This window comes from Zingiber officinale, chromosome 6A (assembly GCF_018446385.1).
Source record: "Zingiber officinale cultivar Zhangliang chromosome 6A, Zo_v1.1, whole genome shotgun sequence".
Lineage (NCBI taxonomy): Eukaryota > Viridiplantae > Streptophyta > Magnoliopsida > Zingiberales > Zingiberaceae > Zingiber > Zingiber officinale.
Genome location: NC_055997.1, coordinates 73,120,621 through 73,140,227, shown reverse-complemented (window position 1 = coordinate 73,140,227; position 19,607 = coordinate 73,120,621). Strand labels below are relative to the sequence as shown.

Sequence of the window (19,607 nt, the reverse complement as noted above, 5' to 3'; positions counted from 1 at the left end):
ATAGTTCTAGTTTCTAGGGCTTAGGGTCACGTTGGTATTGATTTTTTACAAACCAGCACTAGTACTAGCCTTGGGGGAACACTTGGTGCTGATTTCTACAAACCAACATTACTTGGTGTTGATTTATAGAAATCAACACCACCTCGCATGTAATCAAAGAAGAGAGAAAAGATGTGCCCCACGGGGTTATCCGAAGTGGTTGGGGCGTAGAAGTTTGCCCAATGAGAACGTGGGTTCGAATCGCTGCGGCAGCAAGGGCGTAAATCCCTTATCCCCATGTCCCTCAGCCCACTGCGCCCTTAACCACTTCGGCTACCGTGATTAACCCCCCTCGTGATCGCCTTGGGCAAGGCCCACGGGGGCGAGCGTTATCGCCTTTTTTGCCCAAAGAAGAGAGAAAAGATGTCCCCTCGGGGCGGTGCGATGGTTAAGACATGGGGTGTTGCCACATGAGGTCTTGGGGTCGAAACTCAGCATGACTGAGCATAACCTCTCCCATGTCTTGGCCATTTCACTAATGGCTAGTAGCCACACGTGATTTACCTCCTCCGTGTTAGCCTAGGGACGGGTTGGCAGAGGCGCTGGGGGCGAGTGAATCGCCTTTTGCCACAAAGAAGAGAGAAAAGATGGCTAACGCATGAGGTGTTGTCATCATGAGGTCTGAGGTTCAAATCTCGGCAAAGTTGAGATAAATGCCTCCCTTAAGGCTAGTATTCATCTTTTGCCACCAAAGAAGAGAAAAAATAATTAGAGAGAAAAGATGGTCTCCTCAGTCACCGCGATTTATCTCTCCTAGTAGGATGAGCGTATTCACCTTTTGTCATAAAAGAAAAGAGAAGAATATGAAAAAGGCTAGGTGCCCATGTCGAATGTCACCCATATAAAAGTGTACAGACTATCATTTATATATATACTAGCAAAATTTAGATTTTGGTCATGTTAAGTGCCCATGTCGAATGTTGCCCACATAAAGTGTACATACTATCATCTATATATATATACTAGCCATCGCAAGGGCGACACTCGAGAACTCCAGCAACAAGCTACTGTAATGAACTCTCTTTCATAAAAAATTAATTTAATATCACACTTTATCTTAGCCAAAAAATCGAAAAAATTATACTTTCTAACGTTGTCAGCCTAAAGTATTTATAGAAGTTTCTCCATTCGTAGTGTTATCAATTAAGACTAAAGAGAACTATATCGGTATATATTTTTTATATATAATAATCAGAGAAAATTACTAAAAAATTTTAAAATCATTTTAAATGTGAAAAAAAAAGATATTAATGTAATTTAATTTTAGACTTCATCAAAATCAATTATAAAAGGATCAAAATTCTTAATAAGGTATATCAACAAATATATTTTTCATATTTAAAAAAAATGAAAATGATGCTTTAACAATGTTTCTAATGAAAAAATATTATCAAAATTTATATAGAAACTTTTCAAAGTAAGCGAAAAATTATGAGGAATCCATAATTAAAAAATTATATCATATATTTCAATTAAAATAAAAATGATTAAAAATAAACAGATGGATCCTCACTATTAGAATCCCTTCTCAATGTTAAGAATCAGTTATGCATGTTATCATCATTGCTGTTGTCATCCTCTTCATCATTCCAAAGTCGTGACTCCAGAAGCTCTAATTCCTTCTCCTTTACCTCTTTCTCTTCTCCATAATTCCCAAGTCGTATCTCCAGAAGCTTTAATTCCTCTCCCTCTCCCTCTCCCTCTCCCTCTCCCTCTCCCTTGACATCATCGACACACAAAATGAAAGACAATGATACATGTGAATAACTTTATGATTTACCAAAATAAGTATTTGTGTATTGAAAAGAGAGAGAGAGCGTATGTTTTTCATACCAAGATGGATATATGCTGTTGTTCTTTGAACCCTTTCTCAAATAAAGGACACCTGTCGAGCTTCACTTGTTGTTGTTGGAGGGTGGCTGGTAACTTCTTGAACTTAAGATTAGGGCAATCTTCTATAATTAAAGAATTCAAGGATGTGAGATTTTTTAACCCCATAACAACCCACAATTCTATAGATGATCCAATCTTTAAAGTCTTGAGTGAAGGTAGTCGTTTCTGTGACAGATGAACAATTTGCACTTTGCTATTTAGTGTCAAGTGTCTGAGAGTTGGAAAGTGGCACTTGGACATCCACTCACGTTCCTGAGTTCTGACATCAATGTGTAAATTTGTCACTGAATGCAAAATTGGAACATCGAGTGCACCACAGCCACGTATTCTCATTTCTTTCACATAATAAATAAGAGGAAACTTAATCAGCTTTGAACATTTAGAAATTTCGATAAAATGGAGAACGGGGAAATCTCCAATCTCCACTCCATCCCACGATTCCCAATTTTTCATACTGTCAAATACCAAGCGTTTTAGAGAGGGAAATGCAATTTTGTTTTGGGAAGAAGATGGAGATGCCATTAGCATGGAGCAAAATTCACTTCCCACATGTTGAACACCATACATCCTACATGATCTCGTCCTGAAACTGAGTCGGATGAAGGCGGACCATGTTGTGTGGAAAGTTGACGGAGAGTCGTTGAAGCGATGGATATACGCGGTAAGGTTCACAAGGGCGGTTGACGGAGAGAGGTGATCAGGACGATGACGCTGTCGCTCTGCACACACTCAGACGAGTCCACTAGTCGTTACAGACCAAAAATCAGGGAAAAAGTCCCCGGGTCAGGCCCTCCGACGCTCAAGTCAGGTACTTTTCCCTGAGAAAACACAGAAAAATGACGAAAAGTAAAATACTAGTGAAAAATGACGAGTGAGCGTACCTGCATAAGGGACAAGACATCCCTTTTTATACTGCAACGAAGGTTCCTGGGTCTGACGGGTGTCAGGGAATGTTGGCTGTCAGGCTTTGTCTGGCGGTGGTTGACACGTGGCTCTTCCTAATAGGCTGGCGGCAAAACCGAAGGTGTATTGAGCCTCGACTGTTGGCATATTCCCTGACACCTTGATTATTCCCTCTGACAAGCGGTTACGATTCCTTGGCTGATTTGTCCTGAAGTGTCTGACCGATCCGGGATCTGGACTCGCCCCATTTTTATATACTGTTGCCCTTGACTTGTATGCCCCGATCTGTGTTAAGCTCGTGTCCAGATCTGCCTTTGTTATTTGCTATCTCCGATCTGCACATCTCGAGCTGCACATCTTGATCTGCACTCTGGGTCTGTATCCAGACTTGTCTTCTGCTCACGGCTATCCGTAGCTTATACGTCCTGACCTGCACGCTGGGTCTGTCCAGACTTCTGGGGTTTGCCCAGACTTCTGCTCCCGGACTTGGATGTCCCGACCTGCACACCAGGTCTGTAACCAGACCTGTGATCCTTGGCTTGGGTGTCCCGACCTGCACGCTGGGTCTGGTTCCTTACCCGCATCTGTCTGCTGTTATCCAAGGCATGTACGTCCCGACCTGCACGCTGGGTCTGGTTCCTGACCCGCATCTGTTTGCTGTTATCCAAGGCATGTAAGTCCCGTCCTGCACGCTGGGTCTGTTTCCATACCTCTCTCCTTGGCTTGGATGCCCCGACCTGCACGCTGGGTCTGTTTCCAGACCTCTACTCCTTGTGTTTGGATGTCCCGACCTGCACGTTGGGCCTGTGACAGACCTGTTTGTTTGTAGTCTCCGTCCTTAGCTATATCTGGCCCGCGGGCCCGTTTATTACTCACTGTCAAGGCTAGTCTTATAATCCCCTCCTTTGGCCACCCTTTCCGCTGAGACTTTGACTTTGGCCATGTAAGCTGGATTTTTGACCCCCTGCTATCCATGTCAGTCTGACTGCTGACCGGCCACGGTGGCTTAACTTTTGACTTTCCTGATCTCCACATCAGCTTGACTGCTGACCGACCACGGAGGCTTGACTTTTGACTTTCCTGTCCTCCAGGTCATCTTGACTTCTGACCCTCTTGTGGCCTTGACTCATGACCACATCATCCTATCGACCCCACAAAATACGCACCGTATCACAAGCCTCCCCCTCAAGTCTAGTCGAAGGAGGCTCTAGTCCGACTGACTAGACCCCCGTCCTTGTGTTAGCTGACCTGGCTCTCGCACTCTTTGCTGCCCTGTTGCCTCTTGGGGGATAACCTGTCCTCCTAGGAGAGGTACTATCTCCTGTGCTAATGTTGGCTCCTCAACTTCCGAGCGCACAACTTCCGAGCGCACTTTCCCCCTATAAATATTACACTATTTTCTAAGCGCTGCCTCGAATTTCAAGAAAACCTCTTCACCTTCTCCTTCCTTATAAAAGATCCGAACATTCGCTGCTTCCAGCAATCCTTTTGCTAACGCAGTACTCGGTACCTATGGAGCCTGCCATAGAACCTAGCGAACATACTTCTTTGCTTCGACAGACTTCCCATCTATTGGAGATATCCGCTCAAAAAGAAGAAGCTTCGCTCCAGCAAATTGCCACTCTGATGGAGTTGCTGGCTCAAAAGGAAGGCATCCTTCAGGAGATGACCGCGAGCAGAGATCTTCAGGCTTCCCTAACTCATGAGATGGAGAGCCTCTGGCTGGCCGCCAAATCTAGGACCCGAGCAGAAATCGCTCTTAAGCATAAAGCTTAATCGGACTTTCAGAGTCAGGGGCAGTATATTGTTTACTTGAAGAGGAAGCATGAAGATGAGGTGGCTCTCTTGAAAGAGGAAGGACGTATCAAAGATGAAACCATTGGACAGTTGAAATGTACCATCGACATTATTACAGAAGATCTAATTAAGGTCCGAGCTCATCTGACTAGAAAGGATCAAGCCTCTGGTTCTGGAAGCCATGTAAACCCTTAAAGAATGTATCTATGATTTTGATGGAACAAAAGTTGTTTTTTTTTTGTATTCCCCTCCTATTGTAGCTCCACACTTTGCTTCGGATATCATTATGTTCTCATAGAACACCTGTGTCTATCTAATATTTCTAACAAAAATAACAGTAATAAAAGTAGATTGCTTACCCAATGTTACCTCACATCATATGAACTCTTAACCAAAGCCAATGAGCCAGTCGAAGATAGGCCTTCGAGATTCCCTATGTAATCAGAACCCTTGAATACTGCTTATTGACCAGCCGGACGCGATAATTTAGCTTGCGGCTTGGTGTGTCGGTGAATATAAGACATTGCTCGAGAAAATCATTGCCCGACCGAGAAGGTCGTTGGTCGTGAGAGCCCTGCTCACTTATAACTCACACTAGGGCGAGAGTTTAGGAAGGCCAACTGGGAAGGTCGTTGGGCGTGAGAGCCATGCTCACTTATAACTCGCACTGGGGCGAGAGTCTGGGACAGCCGACCTGGAAGGTCGTTGGGCGTGAGAGTCATGCTCACTTATAACTCACACTGGGGCGAGAGTTTGGGATAGCCGACCTAGAAGGTCGTTGGGCGTGAGAGTCATGCTCACTTATAACTCGCACTGGGGCGAGAGTCTGGGACAACCGACCTGGAAGGTCGTTGGGCGTGAGAGTCATGCTCACTTATAACTCGCACTAGGGCGAGAATCTGGGACAGCCGGCCTGGAAAGTCGTTGGGCGTGAGAGCCATGCTTATTTATAACTCGCACTGGTACGAGAGTCTGGGACAGCCGACCTGGAAGGTCGTTGGGCGTGAGAGCTATGCTCACTTATAACTTGCACTGGGGCGAGAGTCTGGGACAGCCGACTTGGAAGGTCGTTGGGCGTGAGAGCCATGCTCACTTATAACTTGCACTGGGGCGAGAGTCTGGGACAACCGACCTGGAAGGTCGTTGACCGTGAGAGTCATGCTCACTTATAACTCGCACTGGGGCGAGAGTCTGGGACAACCGACCTAGAAAGTCGTTGGGCGTGAGAGCCATGCTCACTTATAACTCGCACTGGGGCGAGAGTCTGGGACAGCCGACCTGGAAGGTCGTTGGGCGTGAGAGCCATGCTCACTTATAACTCGCACTGGGGCAAGAGTCTGGGACAGCCGACCTGGAAGGTCGTTGGGCGTGAGAGTCATGCTCACTTATAACTCGCACTAGGGAGAGAGTCTGGGACAGCCGACCTGGAGAGTGATCTCCTGGCCCAGATAGATGTTGCTGACCTGGGGGTCGATCTCTCGACCAGGATATATGCTGTCGACCTGGGGGTCGATCTCCCGACCAAGGTATACGTTGCAAACCTGGAGAGTGATCTCCTGGCCCAGATAGATGTTGCCGACCTGGGGGTCGATCTCCCGACCAGGATATATGCTGCCGACCTGGGTGTCGGCCCCCCGACCAGGATATATGCTGCCGACCTGGGGGTCGGTCCCCCGACCGGGAATTGGTTGAAGAGCTTTGCTTCGTCTGTCATCAAAAAATATACCATTAGTGGTGCTGTGAGGATAACCATATTAAAATCTTACTCAGCCTTGGCCTCGCTGCATTTGAATTTCTTTCCCGCTATTTTTCTCCGATGGTTCCCGAGAAAATCGCGTGGTAAGCGTTTCCGTACCCCCGCTTCATATCACGATTTCCTTATCACATTCATCATTAATACGGCTCCTAGGGGATCGACACCTGTCCCATGCCTTTATTGCTTATGCATGATGACACCGCCTACGCCACTCCTTTTGGGTATACGCTTTCCCACAAGAACATATCCCTCGGCGATCGAACGGCTTTAGGCGCTTCACCCAAAAAGATACTCGACATCTCTTTTCGATATTCCCTAGGAGAAATCCCTTTATAAACCCTAAAGGCAGTCCGCAGTCATTACCTTGCGCATTTTGACTGCCTTCCTCTTTCTGTTGCTTCGACTTCTCCGGCATTTCCACCCTTCCCCTTCTAGGCTCTTTCCGTCTGGTGCTCTTCTTCTTCTCGACTATCCTCTCCTTCGACCTTTCTTATCTTGATAATGGCTGATGGTAAGGCTACCTTCTGGTATTCATGCTTCATTTTGGATATAGACAATCATGACCTATCTGTGATTCGCTCGGACCTGCAACTTGGTAACGATTACGAACTCAGAGTCTGAGTTCCTACGCCGCATGAGCATCCTGCTAACCCTCCAGAAGGTTTCGTGACCATTTTTAGAGACCAGATTTTAAGAGGCCTTCGTTTTCCCATCCATCCTTTCATTTCTTCCCCGAGTGAATACTTTGGCATTTGCATCTCTCAATTTGTTCCTAACTTCTTTAGAGCAGTTTGCGGCACCGTTATTCTTTGTCGCATATACCAACTTCCCTTGACTGTTCAGCTCTTTCACCATTTATATTCTTTTAAACGCTCGGAGCCAGGAGTGTTTATGGTACATGCTAGGCCTGGCTACAAGTTTTTTTCGGACATGTCTTCTTCAAACAAGGGGTGGAAATCCCGTTTCTTCTTTGTCAGACTTCCTGGGCCGCTGGTCGGGCCAACACAATGGCGCTCTGACATCCCTTCCGACCTCCCTGTACATCAACACCAGCCTTCTTGTAGCACTGCTTCAGAAAAACTTCAAGGCGTGACCGTTAGCTTTTCTATATTATTGTTGAAAGGCTTTCTGTATTTGTTTGGGCTCAGCCCCGTTCAGACGGACATCGGGGCTCCGTTTGGTAAGACCCCATTTTCCTCTCAGCTACTCTTCGCTAACTGAGGTATCTTTCTTTCTTATCGCAGAGGCTGCCATGTTTCGAGCGTACTACTCTGATGTTAAGCGCCGGTCTACCTCCTATTTGAAAATTTAAGTGAGGAGCTTAAACAAGGTGTGGCGGCTTCCTCCCGATCTGGCCCTTCCGCTTCACAGTCCGCTCCTTCCGCTACACCACCCATCCCGCCGGCGCCGACCCAGGAGGAAGCTTCTTCGGCCATACCCCTGGATGTGGCTTCCGTGGAAGATCTGGCTACTGTAGGGCAGATCGACCTGGCCACCGAAGTGCAGGTCGAGGAGGCCACTGAAGAGCAGGTCGAGGAAAAACGAGCTACATCTCCTCGGCCAGCCAAACGCCTGAAACTTCAGCGCAAGAGGAAGAAGGTTACTCCAGCTATTCAGGCATCACCTCCGCCTCTTCCTTCCCGCCGTCGCTCTTCTGCTGCCCTTCGCTCTTTGGAAACAAAGACTGCTACTCTCGCCCGGGAGATTAATATGGGGCCTGAGGTTCCCATTACGTTGCCCCACGTATCAGCCCCGACTTCCGGTCGAGATATAACTCCCGAGCAGGCTTCTTTTCCCACTCCAGGTTCTTCTCCCGACCAGCTACCCTTACCTTTAGTGGATCAGCCCGGGAGCTCTGCTACTCAATCTGCCTCCCTTCCCTTAGCTGTTCCCGCGTCTACTTCTAGACCTCGGAGGAAGACTTACAAGAAATATTCCTTTACTGATTCTTGGTGCCTGCCTTCCTTAGGTTCAGGGGCCGCCGCCGAAACTGCTGAAGGGGATCCTCCCCTTGTTGCTCTGGTTACGTTGGAGGGAGACTTAGCAGCCTCCTGGTGCTCAGGCCATCGAAAGTTTTGGAAGAATCCCCCGATGGAGGGGCTAGATCAAGCGGCTTGTCAGATGGTTTCTGTAAGTCTTCATACCTCTATGTTCCTCTGCTGAAATCTTTTTATTTTTTCCTCCTATATCTAACGCAGGCCTGCTCCGCCAACCTAAGTGTCGTTCAGTACGCCTACAGCTTACAGAGAGAAAATGAAGTATTAAAGGCTCGCCTTGAGGAGTTAGAGTTGCCACTAACTCCCCGTGACCCCCTCAATCCGACTCCTGGAGACCTAGCACATTATCTTCGCTTGATTGGGGAGTCTACAGAGTCTGCCCGCAATATTTCTCATGCGACTTTTGACAAGATAAAGGCTTTAGAAGCAGCTTTGCAGACAAGCGAATCCAAATTGACTTCTGAAGTGGAAAGGCGTCGAGCACTAGCGGCTGAGCTGGATAAAAAGGATGCCTAGTTGGCGAGCCTGAAGGAGACCCGGGAGAATCTTCAGAAGACTATAACAGAAGTCCAGGGTCAATTGACTTCCAGCGTCGACCGGGAGAAAACCCTTCAAAGCTAGTGGGAGGCCAGCCAAGCAACTCTTAAATCTGTGCAGGCTGACCTTCTGAAAGTTCAAGAGGATGTTTCTCAAAGTCAACAAGCCTTGACTCTGGCCCACGCTGACAAGGAGAAGGCCGAGACCAAGCTGACAGATTATCAGGCAGGTGAAGTAGGTCGTCTGAGAGCCTACAGGCGAGCCTATGTTACCTCCCCTTTCTTTATGAGGAAAATGGGAGATCTGATGAACTTCATGGTGTGCTGTGGCGCGGGTGGAGGAGCTCGTCAAATACTTGAACAGAATTTGCTTCGGGCTGCCCCTTCAGAAGATTTCCTAGGTATAGATCGCATCATGAATGAGATTCCTGATGGGTCATTCCCTTCTTTCAAGGATGATGATGACTTCTTCCTTCTTCCCAAGCCTCCGGCTGATTCTACTTCCTGCCTCCCTGAGCCTCTTGCTGGCCCTACTGATGATAATCTCGCCCCTGCGGACGATAATCCCTAAAATGGCAACATGTATTGCACTTTTTGATGTAAAACTGTAGTTAACCAACTCTCTTTCAACTTATTTGCTAACTTATCTTCACTTTAGCGTGTTTATCCTTCTAATGATACCACTTGACCGTGGGCTCTCGATTTTCTCTTAGCGTATTAATCCTTTGACAGCGTGTTGATCTATTGTTGGTAGTCCTGTATATTGCCCGTCTGAGTCCGTCTGTAACGCCCCAAGGCCTTGTGTGTAATTTGGCCACCTATTTTAGGTCTCATTTACCCCTGGTCGGGGATCCTTCTATTTCCCCGACCTGCTTTCCTTGTCCTTCCCTGCTGATCCCCTGCCTCGGTCTTGCTCCCCGATCTGTCCTTTACCTCATATTACAGGTCTGGATAACCGAAGACCAAGAAATTAAGAGTCAAGCACAGACCGGGGTCCCTCGTGATCCAGGTCTGTATAGGCGAAGACCGGGGAATTCAGAGTTAAGCCCAGACCGGGAAAGCATGGGCACTTTTCTAAGACAACTGTTCATATCTTTTCTCGAGATCCGCCTCTTTGTACTTCGTGCCAGTAATTTTCTGAATATGCCCTTGGGCGTTATTTCCGAGGAAGATCCTTCGGCTCTCGCTATTCCCGCCCATTATTTTACTCCGATGGATGATAGTCTGACGAAATTGCCCCTTTGCTCGGCGGCTATAAATATTCTCCTCGTTTTCGACTTTCAGCGTTTCATGTCCTTTTCTTCTTCCTTTTGCTTGAATCCCTCCTTACTTCTGATCCTCCCGTTTTTGCGTCCAGAGCTTTCCGCTTGATCTTTCTCCTTTTTGTTTCTTTTCCTCATGGCCTCCCCCTCCTTTCTTCCTTCTTTGGCGGCGGTGTACTATCCTGGCTCATCCACCTTCGATGAATTGGACTGAGATGACCTACGCTACACCTATGGAGTTGAGGATGACGTGCAAGTGATTATCCCCACTGGAATACATCAATTCTTCAATCCCCCTGCTGGCTCTAGCACCTTCTTTAAAGAGCAATTTGTGGCGGGCCTTCGTCTTCCTATCCACCCTTTCTTTTCCAACATATGCCGCTAATTCCGAATTCCCCTGAGGCAACTGACACCCAACTCTATCAGGATCCTCTGTGGATTTGTAGTGCTATGTGATGTGTGTGAATTATCCTGGTCTGCCCACTTATTCCATTGCTTCTTCACCCTTCGGCGCCAGGAAGAGGGCACATTCGGTTTTCAGCCCCGTCTTCGAACTACTTTTTTCTCATCCCTGCCGCCTTCTGACCCGAGCTGGAGGAACAAATTTTTCTTCTTTATCTTTCCCCACGAGGTGGAGTGGCCCTTGCGATGACAACAGTCACTTCCTCCCACTCCCGAGCTAGGAGAATTTCATCTTGACTCTTCTTACAGAGAAGCTTTGTCTCTCTTGGTCTGCTGGCAACTGAACTTGACGCGTCTATTATCTGAGGAGGAACTGTTGTCCTATTTTTGCCTAAGTTATCTGACCCTCGATACACTCCGCTCCCTGGGTAAGCTTCTCTTTTCTTTCTATTATCACTTCATGGACACTTTATTTTTTCTATGGCAACTAATTTCATACTATCTTGTGCAGCTGAAGTCTTAACCCATGCTTTAGAGGTTCAACCCCTTCCTCTGAGAGATATGGAAATAATGAGGCGTGGCCGAGTTATCTTACAGAGGAGAGCACTCCCCCAATCGTCTTCGACTTCAATCGGTGGGGTTTCCCCGGCCAATCATCCACCCCGACCTGCTCGGCGAGGGTCTTCTGGTATCCGACCTGCTCCCTTGGCTCGCCCCACTCGCCCACGTACTGCACGTCCACCTCGTCCGGCCGCCCCTGCTCGCCCCCAGGCTGTTCGTCCACCTCGGTCGGCCGTCCCTACTCGCCCCTGGGCCCCACGTACAGCTCAGCTTACTACCCCAACACCCCTTCAATCGGCTAGTCCTCCTAGAGCCACTTATATCCCCGGTTTGGGCCTTGGTGGAAGACGTATGGGCCTTGGTGGAGGAACAGGCAACGTTTCCTTCGCCAGCCCCGCTTTCAGAGAGGATTCTCAAGCAGCTCGCAGGGCCCTCTCCACAAATGACTACCTGAGCCAGGATGCCCCTTCTCCTTCTAGGCGCAGGGCTCAATCGCCTTCTGATGATTCTGATTCGGATGGGCAGCCACTGGCTCAGAGACGTCGGCGCCGAGCCTCTCGCCCTGTGTCTAACTCAGGCCCTTCTTCTGTCCCTTCTCCTCCTCCAGCCTCATTTGCCTCTCCTCCCCCTCCCGTTGTGACCCCACCTCCAATCCCGAGCCATGTAAATGATCCCCCTATTCCGTCCGATACTCAGGTCGAGCCCCCGTTGGCTCAACCTTCCACATCGCAGCAATCTCCGGGCGACGAAGCTGGCCCCTCAGAACGCCCTTCAGCTACCCCACCCTTAGCACCCCCTCGGGGGCCTTCTTCAGCTCCTTTTGGCTCACCTGCTGGGCCCTCAGCTCCTCTTGGTTCAGCCGCAGGGCCCTCAGACCACCCTCGCTTACTCATCACTGTTACTATACTACGGTCCCTTCCGAGGAGAGGTTATGGTCCCAAACAGATGTTCCCACCAGCTCGCTCAATATAAAAGGTCGTCTAGCCACTTTATGGGAAGAAAGCATACAGCATATGGACTCCTTGCCTCCCCTAGCCCAGATGGACAAATTCGCAGAATTGTATATCAAGGTAAACTTTGAAGCTTTCCAAATCGTTGTTTTTCCCTCTCTTATCAGATATTTCCTATATGCCCCAGGCTTGCGCAGAGTCTCTGGTAGTGAACAATTTCTTCCATGCTATTCATTATCAGAATAAGGTGTTGCGGGACCAGGTTGCTGAACTGGAATAACAATTGAATGATCCTGCTCAAGCCAGTCATGCTTTGCGGGCCGAGATAAAAGATTTGACCAAAAAGAAGAATAGTCTGGAAGTATCCCTAGCGCTAACCAACCATAAACTTAAAGATCTCCAGGAAAAGTAAAGTCAAGTTGACATTGTACACCAGCAGAGTATAAATCAACAAGCTTTAGAGCATCAACGAGTTATGGACCAATTGGCTCAGAAGCTGCGTGCTACCGAGACTCTAGCGCAGGATCAAGGTCAGAAGTTAAAATCGCAGGAGGCCCTTTTGAAATCTCAGGAGACCCAATTGACCTCCCAAGCAACAGAACTGGCCACTGCCCGAAATGAACTGGCTCAGGCTCGGGCCACCACAGAGGGCGTATCAACAGCTCTGGCTATTTACAGAGATGGAGAGAACGATCGTTGTCTGCAGAACCGTGCTCTGTATCTGTGTTCTCCGAAATTCTGTGTACAGGTTGGACAACGTTTCTCTACGTCTGTTATCTATGGGGCGGGAGGGGCTCTGCGCCAACTTTATGAGCAAGACTACTTAAAATCACTTCTTCCTCCTGAATTTTTAGACCATGACCAGATCCTTAAAGAGATCTCGGATGAAATTTTTGCTACTTTCAAGTGATATTTCTTGGCTACGGGTATATAACGACTTGAGAATTTCTTGTAAAGTACTTTGTTGTTTCTTCATTTGCATTCTAAGGCTCGCTTTTACTAAAATTGCTTAGCTTTTGTCATAAAAAGTATTAGGACATACAATTTCTGCTTTCACATCTTCTTCTGCTCTTTCTGATCTACTTCTTCCCGGTCTACTATCTTGGTTTGTTGAATAAGTGACAGCCCGGCTTACCGCCCAGCTTACACTTCTCGGCTTGTTTCTTCAAACTCGATAAGGTCGCAAGTAATTAGCACTCCATGGTCGATCTAGCCTCTTGCCCCGTTCGTCTTGTAAATAATAAGCTCCGGATGCTAACTTTTTAATGACTTTATAAGGCCCGTCTCATTGAGGTGCTAGCTTAGTCACGTCCCCCACTGGCTTGATTTGCTTCCAGACCAGATCTCATTCTCCAAAGAATCGAGGAATTACTCTTCTATTATAATTTTGTCTCATTCTTTGTCGATAGGCCTCCAACCGAGCCATCGTTCTATCCGGAGTTTCACTAATAAGATCTAACTCAGCTAACCGCCGCTCTATGTTTCCTTCATCGTATAGTGTCCTCCTGACCAATGACACTCCAATTTCTATGGGTACAACTGCTTCATTGTCATAAACCAGGTAGAATGGTGTCAGACCTATACTTTCCCGAGGTGTTGTACGATAGGCCCACAGAATACTTGGCAGCTCTTCCACCCAATTGCCGCCCACATGATCCAGCTTGACCTTCAGACCTCGTACTATTTTTCGGTTGATTACCTTAGTCTGACCATTGCTTTGAGGATATGCTACTGAAGTAAAAGCTTGTGTTATGCCAAACCCCTTGCACCAGGCCTGGATTCTTTGTCCTTGAAATTGCCTTCCATTATCAGACACCAGCTTGTGAGGAATACCAAATCTGCAAAGAATGTTCTTCCATAGGAATTGAATGATGGCATCTTCTGTGATCCGGGCCAAGGCTTCTGCTTCTACCCACTTAGAAAAATAGTCCATGGCTACCAATAAGAAACGCCTCTGACCGGGCGCCATCGGAAATGGTCCCACAATATCCATGCCCCATTGATCAAAGGGACATGAGACTATAGATGTTCTTAACAAAGCCGTAGGCCGATGTGTTAAATTTTGATGTCTTTGGCAAGACAAGCAAGTATTTACCAATTTGTGAGCATCTCTTTGTAAAGTAGGCCAAAAATACCCCGCCAGGAGTACCTTGCGAGATAATGTCCGACCCCCAACATGATTGCCACAACATCCCAGATGTATTTCTCGCAAGGCTTGGTCGGCCTCCTCCATACTCAAGCATTTAAGTAAGGGTCGGGAGAAGGACCTCTTGTAGAGCTGGTCCCTGATCATGACATAAGCATGAGCCTGGTTCCTGATCAGCCGTGACTCTTCTAGATCGGTTGGTAAGATACCCTGCCTGAGATAGTTGATCATGGGCGTCCGCCAATTAATAGTTGCTTCCCTATTGTTTTGTAGATCTACCTGAGATATCAGAAAAGTTTGCGCTGTTGACCTATCCAACACTCAAGTAGTTAAGGAACTAGCCATCTTTGTTAACTCATCTGCCCTTTTATTTTCCGACCTGGGTATCTTGGTTACAGTGACCTCTGTAAATTCTTCCTTCATCTTCTCATAGGCTTCCCGGTACATTTACAATTTGTCACAATTTATCATAAAGTTGCCTGTCACTTGCTGGGTTATCAACTGTGAATCTAAATAAATAATTACCCGGGCTGCCCCTACGTGCCGGGCTGCTTGCAGTCCTGCCAACAAAGCCTTGTATTCTGCTTCATTGTTCGTGTTGGTTAGTCCTAAGAAAATCATACCGGTTCAACTGTACAAAATTTTCTTGTACAAGTGTCGAACCTTTCCTTAAATAACCTATTGTTTTCTTTAGAAGTTAAATTAGGAATCACAGACGAAACTTAACATCATTGATTCCAAATTTAACTTATCTGTTCTTAATGGTTTAGATTTGAATCGCAAGCGGAACTTAACACTATTGATTCAAATCTACCTAAGTTATTAATTCCATAAATATTAATTTCCTAAATTGGCTTCCAGGACTGCATGGCGAGGCACATGACCTTCTTGGATATGGGAGCAACCACCACCGCCTAGGCAAAGCCTTTTAAGGAAAGCTAATATTTATTTCCTTAAATAACTCTAGGTTAACCAAAAAGAACAATCGAATCATAAATTTGAAAAAGAAGAAAACACAAACTCGAAAAACTAATTCGAAAAACTAGATCTAATGCCTCTTGTGTTTGGAATTCATACAAAAGAAATACAACTAGTATGGTGCGGAAATTAATTACTAATTATACCTTCCTTTGTAAACTTTAATGACCTCTTGATTTTCTACCGTATTCCTCTTCTTATCTCGAACGTTGTGTGGGCAACGATCTACCGAGATGAGAATCCTGTTGGTTGCTACTCGGAAAACCTAGAGGTTCCACTGTACAAAAATTTTGTACAAAGGTCTGAACCTTTTCCTAGCTACCATGTGTTCTTTTAAATTAAATTTTGGATCGCCTGCGGAACTTAACACGTTTGATCCAAAACTTAATATATTTGTTCTTTTAGGTTTTGACTTGGATCTCCTGCGGAACTTAACACGTTCGACCCAAATCACCTTAAGTTATTAATTCCATTAAATATTAATTTCCATAATTGGTTCCCAGTACTGACGTGGCGAGGCACACGGCCTTCTTGGATATGGGAGCAACCACCACCGACTAGACAAAACCTTTTATAGAAATCTAATATTTAATTTCCTAAAATAACTTTAGGTTAACCGAAAAGAACAATCAAATCACAAGGATAAATAAAACAAAAGAACACAACATCGAAAAACATATTCGAAATACTAGAATCGTAAGCCTCTTGTATTTGGTATTATTTCCATAAATAACTAGTATGATGCGGAAAAGGAAAAACTGCTAGTTATACCTTCTAGAAAGACCTCTTGATCTTCTACCGTATTCCTCTTCTAACCTCGGACGTTGTGTGGGCAACGATCTACCGAGATGAGAAACCACCAACCACCTTCTTCTCCTCCTAGCTAGGTTCAGCCACAACAAGGAAGCTTTACCAAGGAAGAAAATCAAAACACCAACCAAGCTCCAAGAGATGCTAGCTTTCTCTCCTTCTTCTTCTTCTTCTCCAAGTAGTATCCGACCGCCACAAGAGCTCCAAGCCTTTGAAAGTTTCGGCCACCACAAAGAGGGAGAGAGGAAGAGGATGGCCGGCCACTCCAAGGAATAAAAGAGGGAGAGAAATAATAGAGGTTGTATCTCATGAAGGCACCCTCACCCCTTCTTTTATATTCCTTGGCCTAGGCAAATTAGGAAATTTAATTACAATAAAATTTCCTTAATTCCCTTGACATGATTTAATTGAGAAAAATAAAATTTCCCCAATTAATCTCTAATGGCCGGCCACATCAAAAGAGATAAATTAGACAAGTTTTAATCAACAAATTAAAACTTCCTAATTTGTTTCCGGAAATTTTAAAAATAAAATTTCTCTTCAAAAATCTCTTCATGGTTGATAAAAAAAAATTTCTATAATTTTAATTTTATCAACATGTGGATAATTTTTAAAGAGAAAATAAAATATCTCACCAATCTACAAATAAGGAAAGAGATCTAATTTCTTTCTTTAATCTTTTGTAGATCTTTTACAAGAGAGATATTTTAATTTTAATTCTCTTTAATAAATTATTTCTTCCACATAATAAAAATTAAAATTAAAAATCTTTTTTAATTTAATTTGGCCGGCCCCCACTAGCTTGGGTTCAAGCTAGGGTCGGCCACCCAATTTTATACCTAGGCCGGCCCTAGCTTGGTTCCCAAGCTAGCTTGGCCGACCCCCTATTGGTGGGTATAGAAGGTGGGTATAGGTGAGTATAGTACTCTATAAATAAGAGGCTACGATAGGGACCGAGAGGAAGAATTGGTTTTGGTCTCCCGATAAAATTAAGCATCCCGTGTTCGCCCCGAACACACAACTTAATTTTATCAATAATAATTCATTCCACTAGAGAACTATTATTGAACTACCGCACCAATCCCAAATTACATTTTTGGGCTCCTTCTTATTATGAGTGTATTAGTCTCCATGTGTTTAAGATATCGAATGTCCACTAATTAAGTGAGTTACTGACAACTCATTTAATTAATATCTTAGTCCAAGAGTAGTATCACTCAACCTTATTATCATGTCGGACTAAGTCCACCTGCAGGGTTTAACATGACAATCCTTATGAGCTCCTCTTGAGGACATTATCAACCTAGTATCTCTAGGACACAGTTTCCTTCTATAATCAACAACACACACTATAAGTGATACCATTTCCCAACTTATCGGGCTTATTGATTTATCGAACTAAATCTCACCCATTGATAAATTAAAGAAATAAATATCAAATATATGTGCTTGTTATTATATTAGGATTAAGAGCACACACTTCCATAATAACCGAGGTCTTTGTTTCTTTATAAAGTCAGTATAAAAGAAACGACCTCAAATGGTCCTACTCAATACACTCTGAGTGTACTAGTGTAATTATATAGTCAAGATAAACTAATACCTAATTACACTACGACCTTCCAATGGTTTGTTCCTTTCCATCATGGTCGTGAGCTATTGTTTATAATTTATAAGGTACTGATAACATGATCTTCTGTGTGTGACACCACACACCATGTCATCTATAATATAAATTAATTGAACAACTACATTTATCATAAATGTAGACATTTGACCAATGTGATTCTTATTTCTAGATAAATGTTTATACCAAAAGCTAGGCTTTTAGTATACACTCCAACAAATCCACCTAAGCCACCTTCTTCTCCAAGCAAGATTCGGCCACCACAAATATTCCAAGAATAGATGTGGTTCGGCCACCACCACCAAGCTCCAAGGGATGCTTCCTTTCTCTCCTTCTTCTCCATGCTAAAATCCGGCCATCTTCAAGCTCCATGAGTTTACAAGATTCGGCCAATGAAGAAGAAAGAAAAGGAAGAAGAGAAAACTAATAGGGTCGGCCACCCCAAGGAAGAAAAAGAGAGGAAGAATAAGAATAGAGTCGTTCACCATGAAGGCACCTCTACCCCTCTTTTATAATCCTTGGTCTTGACAAATAAAGAAATTTAATTAAAAACTTCCTTAATTGTTTCGCCATGAAAAAGAAAAATTATTTTAATTAAAAAACAATTTTCTTCTCTTAATAATAATGGCCGGCCACCACAAGCTATAAATAAGGAGAGTTTTAATTAATTAAAATTTCCTAATTTGTCTCCAGAAATTTATAAAAATTTCTTCAATAATTTTAAAATTCTTTCTTCAATAATTTATAAAGGAAATTTTATAAATTAAAATCTTTCTTTTAAACATGTGAATAATTTCCAAAAGGAAAGTTATCTCTAAAAATTAAAATCTCTTTTCAATCTACAAATAAGGAAAGATATCAAATCTTTTCTTAATCTTTTGTAGAAACTAATATAAGAGAATATTTAATTTTTAAACTCTCTTTTAAAACATGAACATGGTTAAAAAGGAAAGTTTTCTCAAAATTAAAATCTCCTTTCAATCTACAAAAAAGGAAAGATTTCAAATCTTTTCTTAATCTTTTATAGAAAGCTTTAAAAGGAAAGATTTAAAATTTAAACTCTCTTTTAAAATCATGATATCCACATAAGAAATAATTTTAATAAAAAAATTCCTTTTAATTTTCTAGTGGCCGGCCACCTAAGCTTGGGATCCAAGCTTTGGCCAGCCACCAACTTGGTTCAACCTTTGGGTTTTGGCCGGCCCTAGCTTGGGTTCAAGCTAGCTTGGCCGGCCACCAAAAGTGGGTAAAAAGGTGGGTATATGGTGGGTATAAATCTCTTTATACAAGAGGCTACAATAGGGACCGAGAGGAGGAATTGATTTTGGTCTCCCGATGAAATTAAGCTTCCCGTGTTCGCCCCGAACACACAACTTAACTTCATTAATAATAATTCATTCCACTAAAGAATTATTATTGAACTACCGCACCAATCTCAAATTACATTTTTGGGCTCCTTCTTATTATGAATGTGTTAGTCTCCCTGTGTTTAAGATGTCGAATGTCCACTAATTAAGTGAGTTACTGACAACTCATTTAATTAATATCTTAGTCCAAGAGTAGTACCACTCAACCTTATCGTCATGTCGGACTAAGTACACCTGCAGGGTTTAACATGATAATTTTTATGAGCTCCTCTTGGGGACATTATCAACCTAGATTACTAAGACACAGTTTCCTTCTATAATCAACAAGTCACACTATAAGTAACATCATTTCCCAACTTATCGAGCTTATTGATTTATTGAACTAAATCTCACCCATTGATAAATTAAAGAAATAAATATCAAATATATGTGCTTGTTATTATATTAGGATTAAGAGCACACACTTCCATAATAACTAAGGTCTAGTTCTTTTATTAAATTAGTATAAAAAGAACTTACCTTAAATGGTCCTGCTCAATACACTTAAAGTGTACTAGTGTAATTTATTAGTCAAGATAAACTA

General features: G+C 44.2%; 1 protein-coding gene across 1 annotated transcript; it reads left to right on the top strand.

The window, feature by feature from the left end:
• The first annotated feature begins 11,497 nt into the window (after nt 1-11,497).
• Nucleotides 11,498-12,376, top strand: LOC121994925 (classical arabinogalactan protein 9-like). The gene is made up of 2 exons (XM_042548803.1): nt 11,498-12,074; nt 12,264-12,376. Exons 1-2 carry the CDS (start codon nt 11,498-11,500, stop codon nt 12,374-12,376), a joined length of 690 nt encoding a protein of 229 aa, XP_042404737.1.
• The last annotated feature ends 7,231 nt before the right edge of the window (nt 12,377-19,607 follow it).

What these genes read in the sequence shown, in the direction of transcription:
- LOC121994925 (XM_042548803.1), top strand. Translation starts at nt 11,498, where the DNA reads ATGGGCCTTGGTGGAGGAACAGGCAACGTTTCCTTCGCCAGCCCCGCT. An exon ending in ACGGTCCCTTCCGAGGAGAG is followed by an intron (nt 12,075 to 12,263) that starts GTTATGGTCCCA and finishes CTCTCTTATCAG; the next exon opens with ATATTTCCTATATGCCCCAG.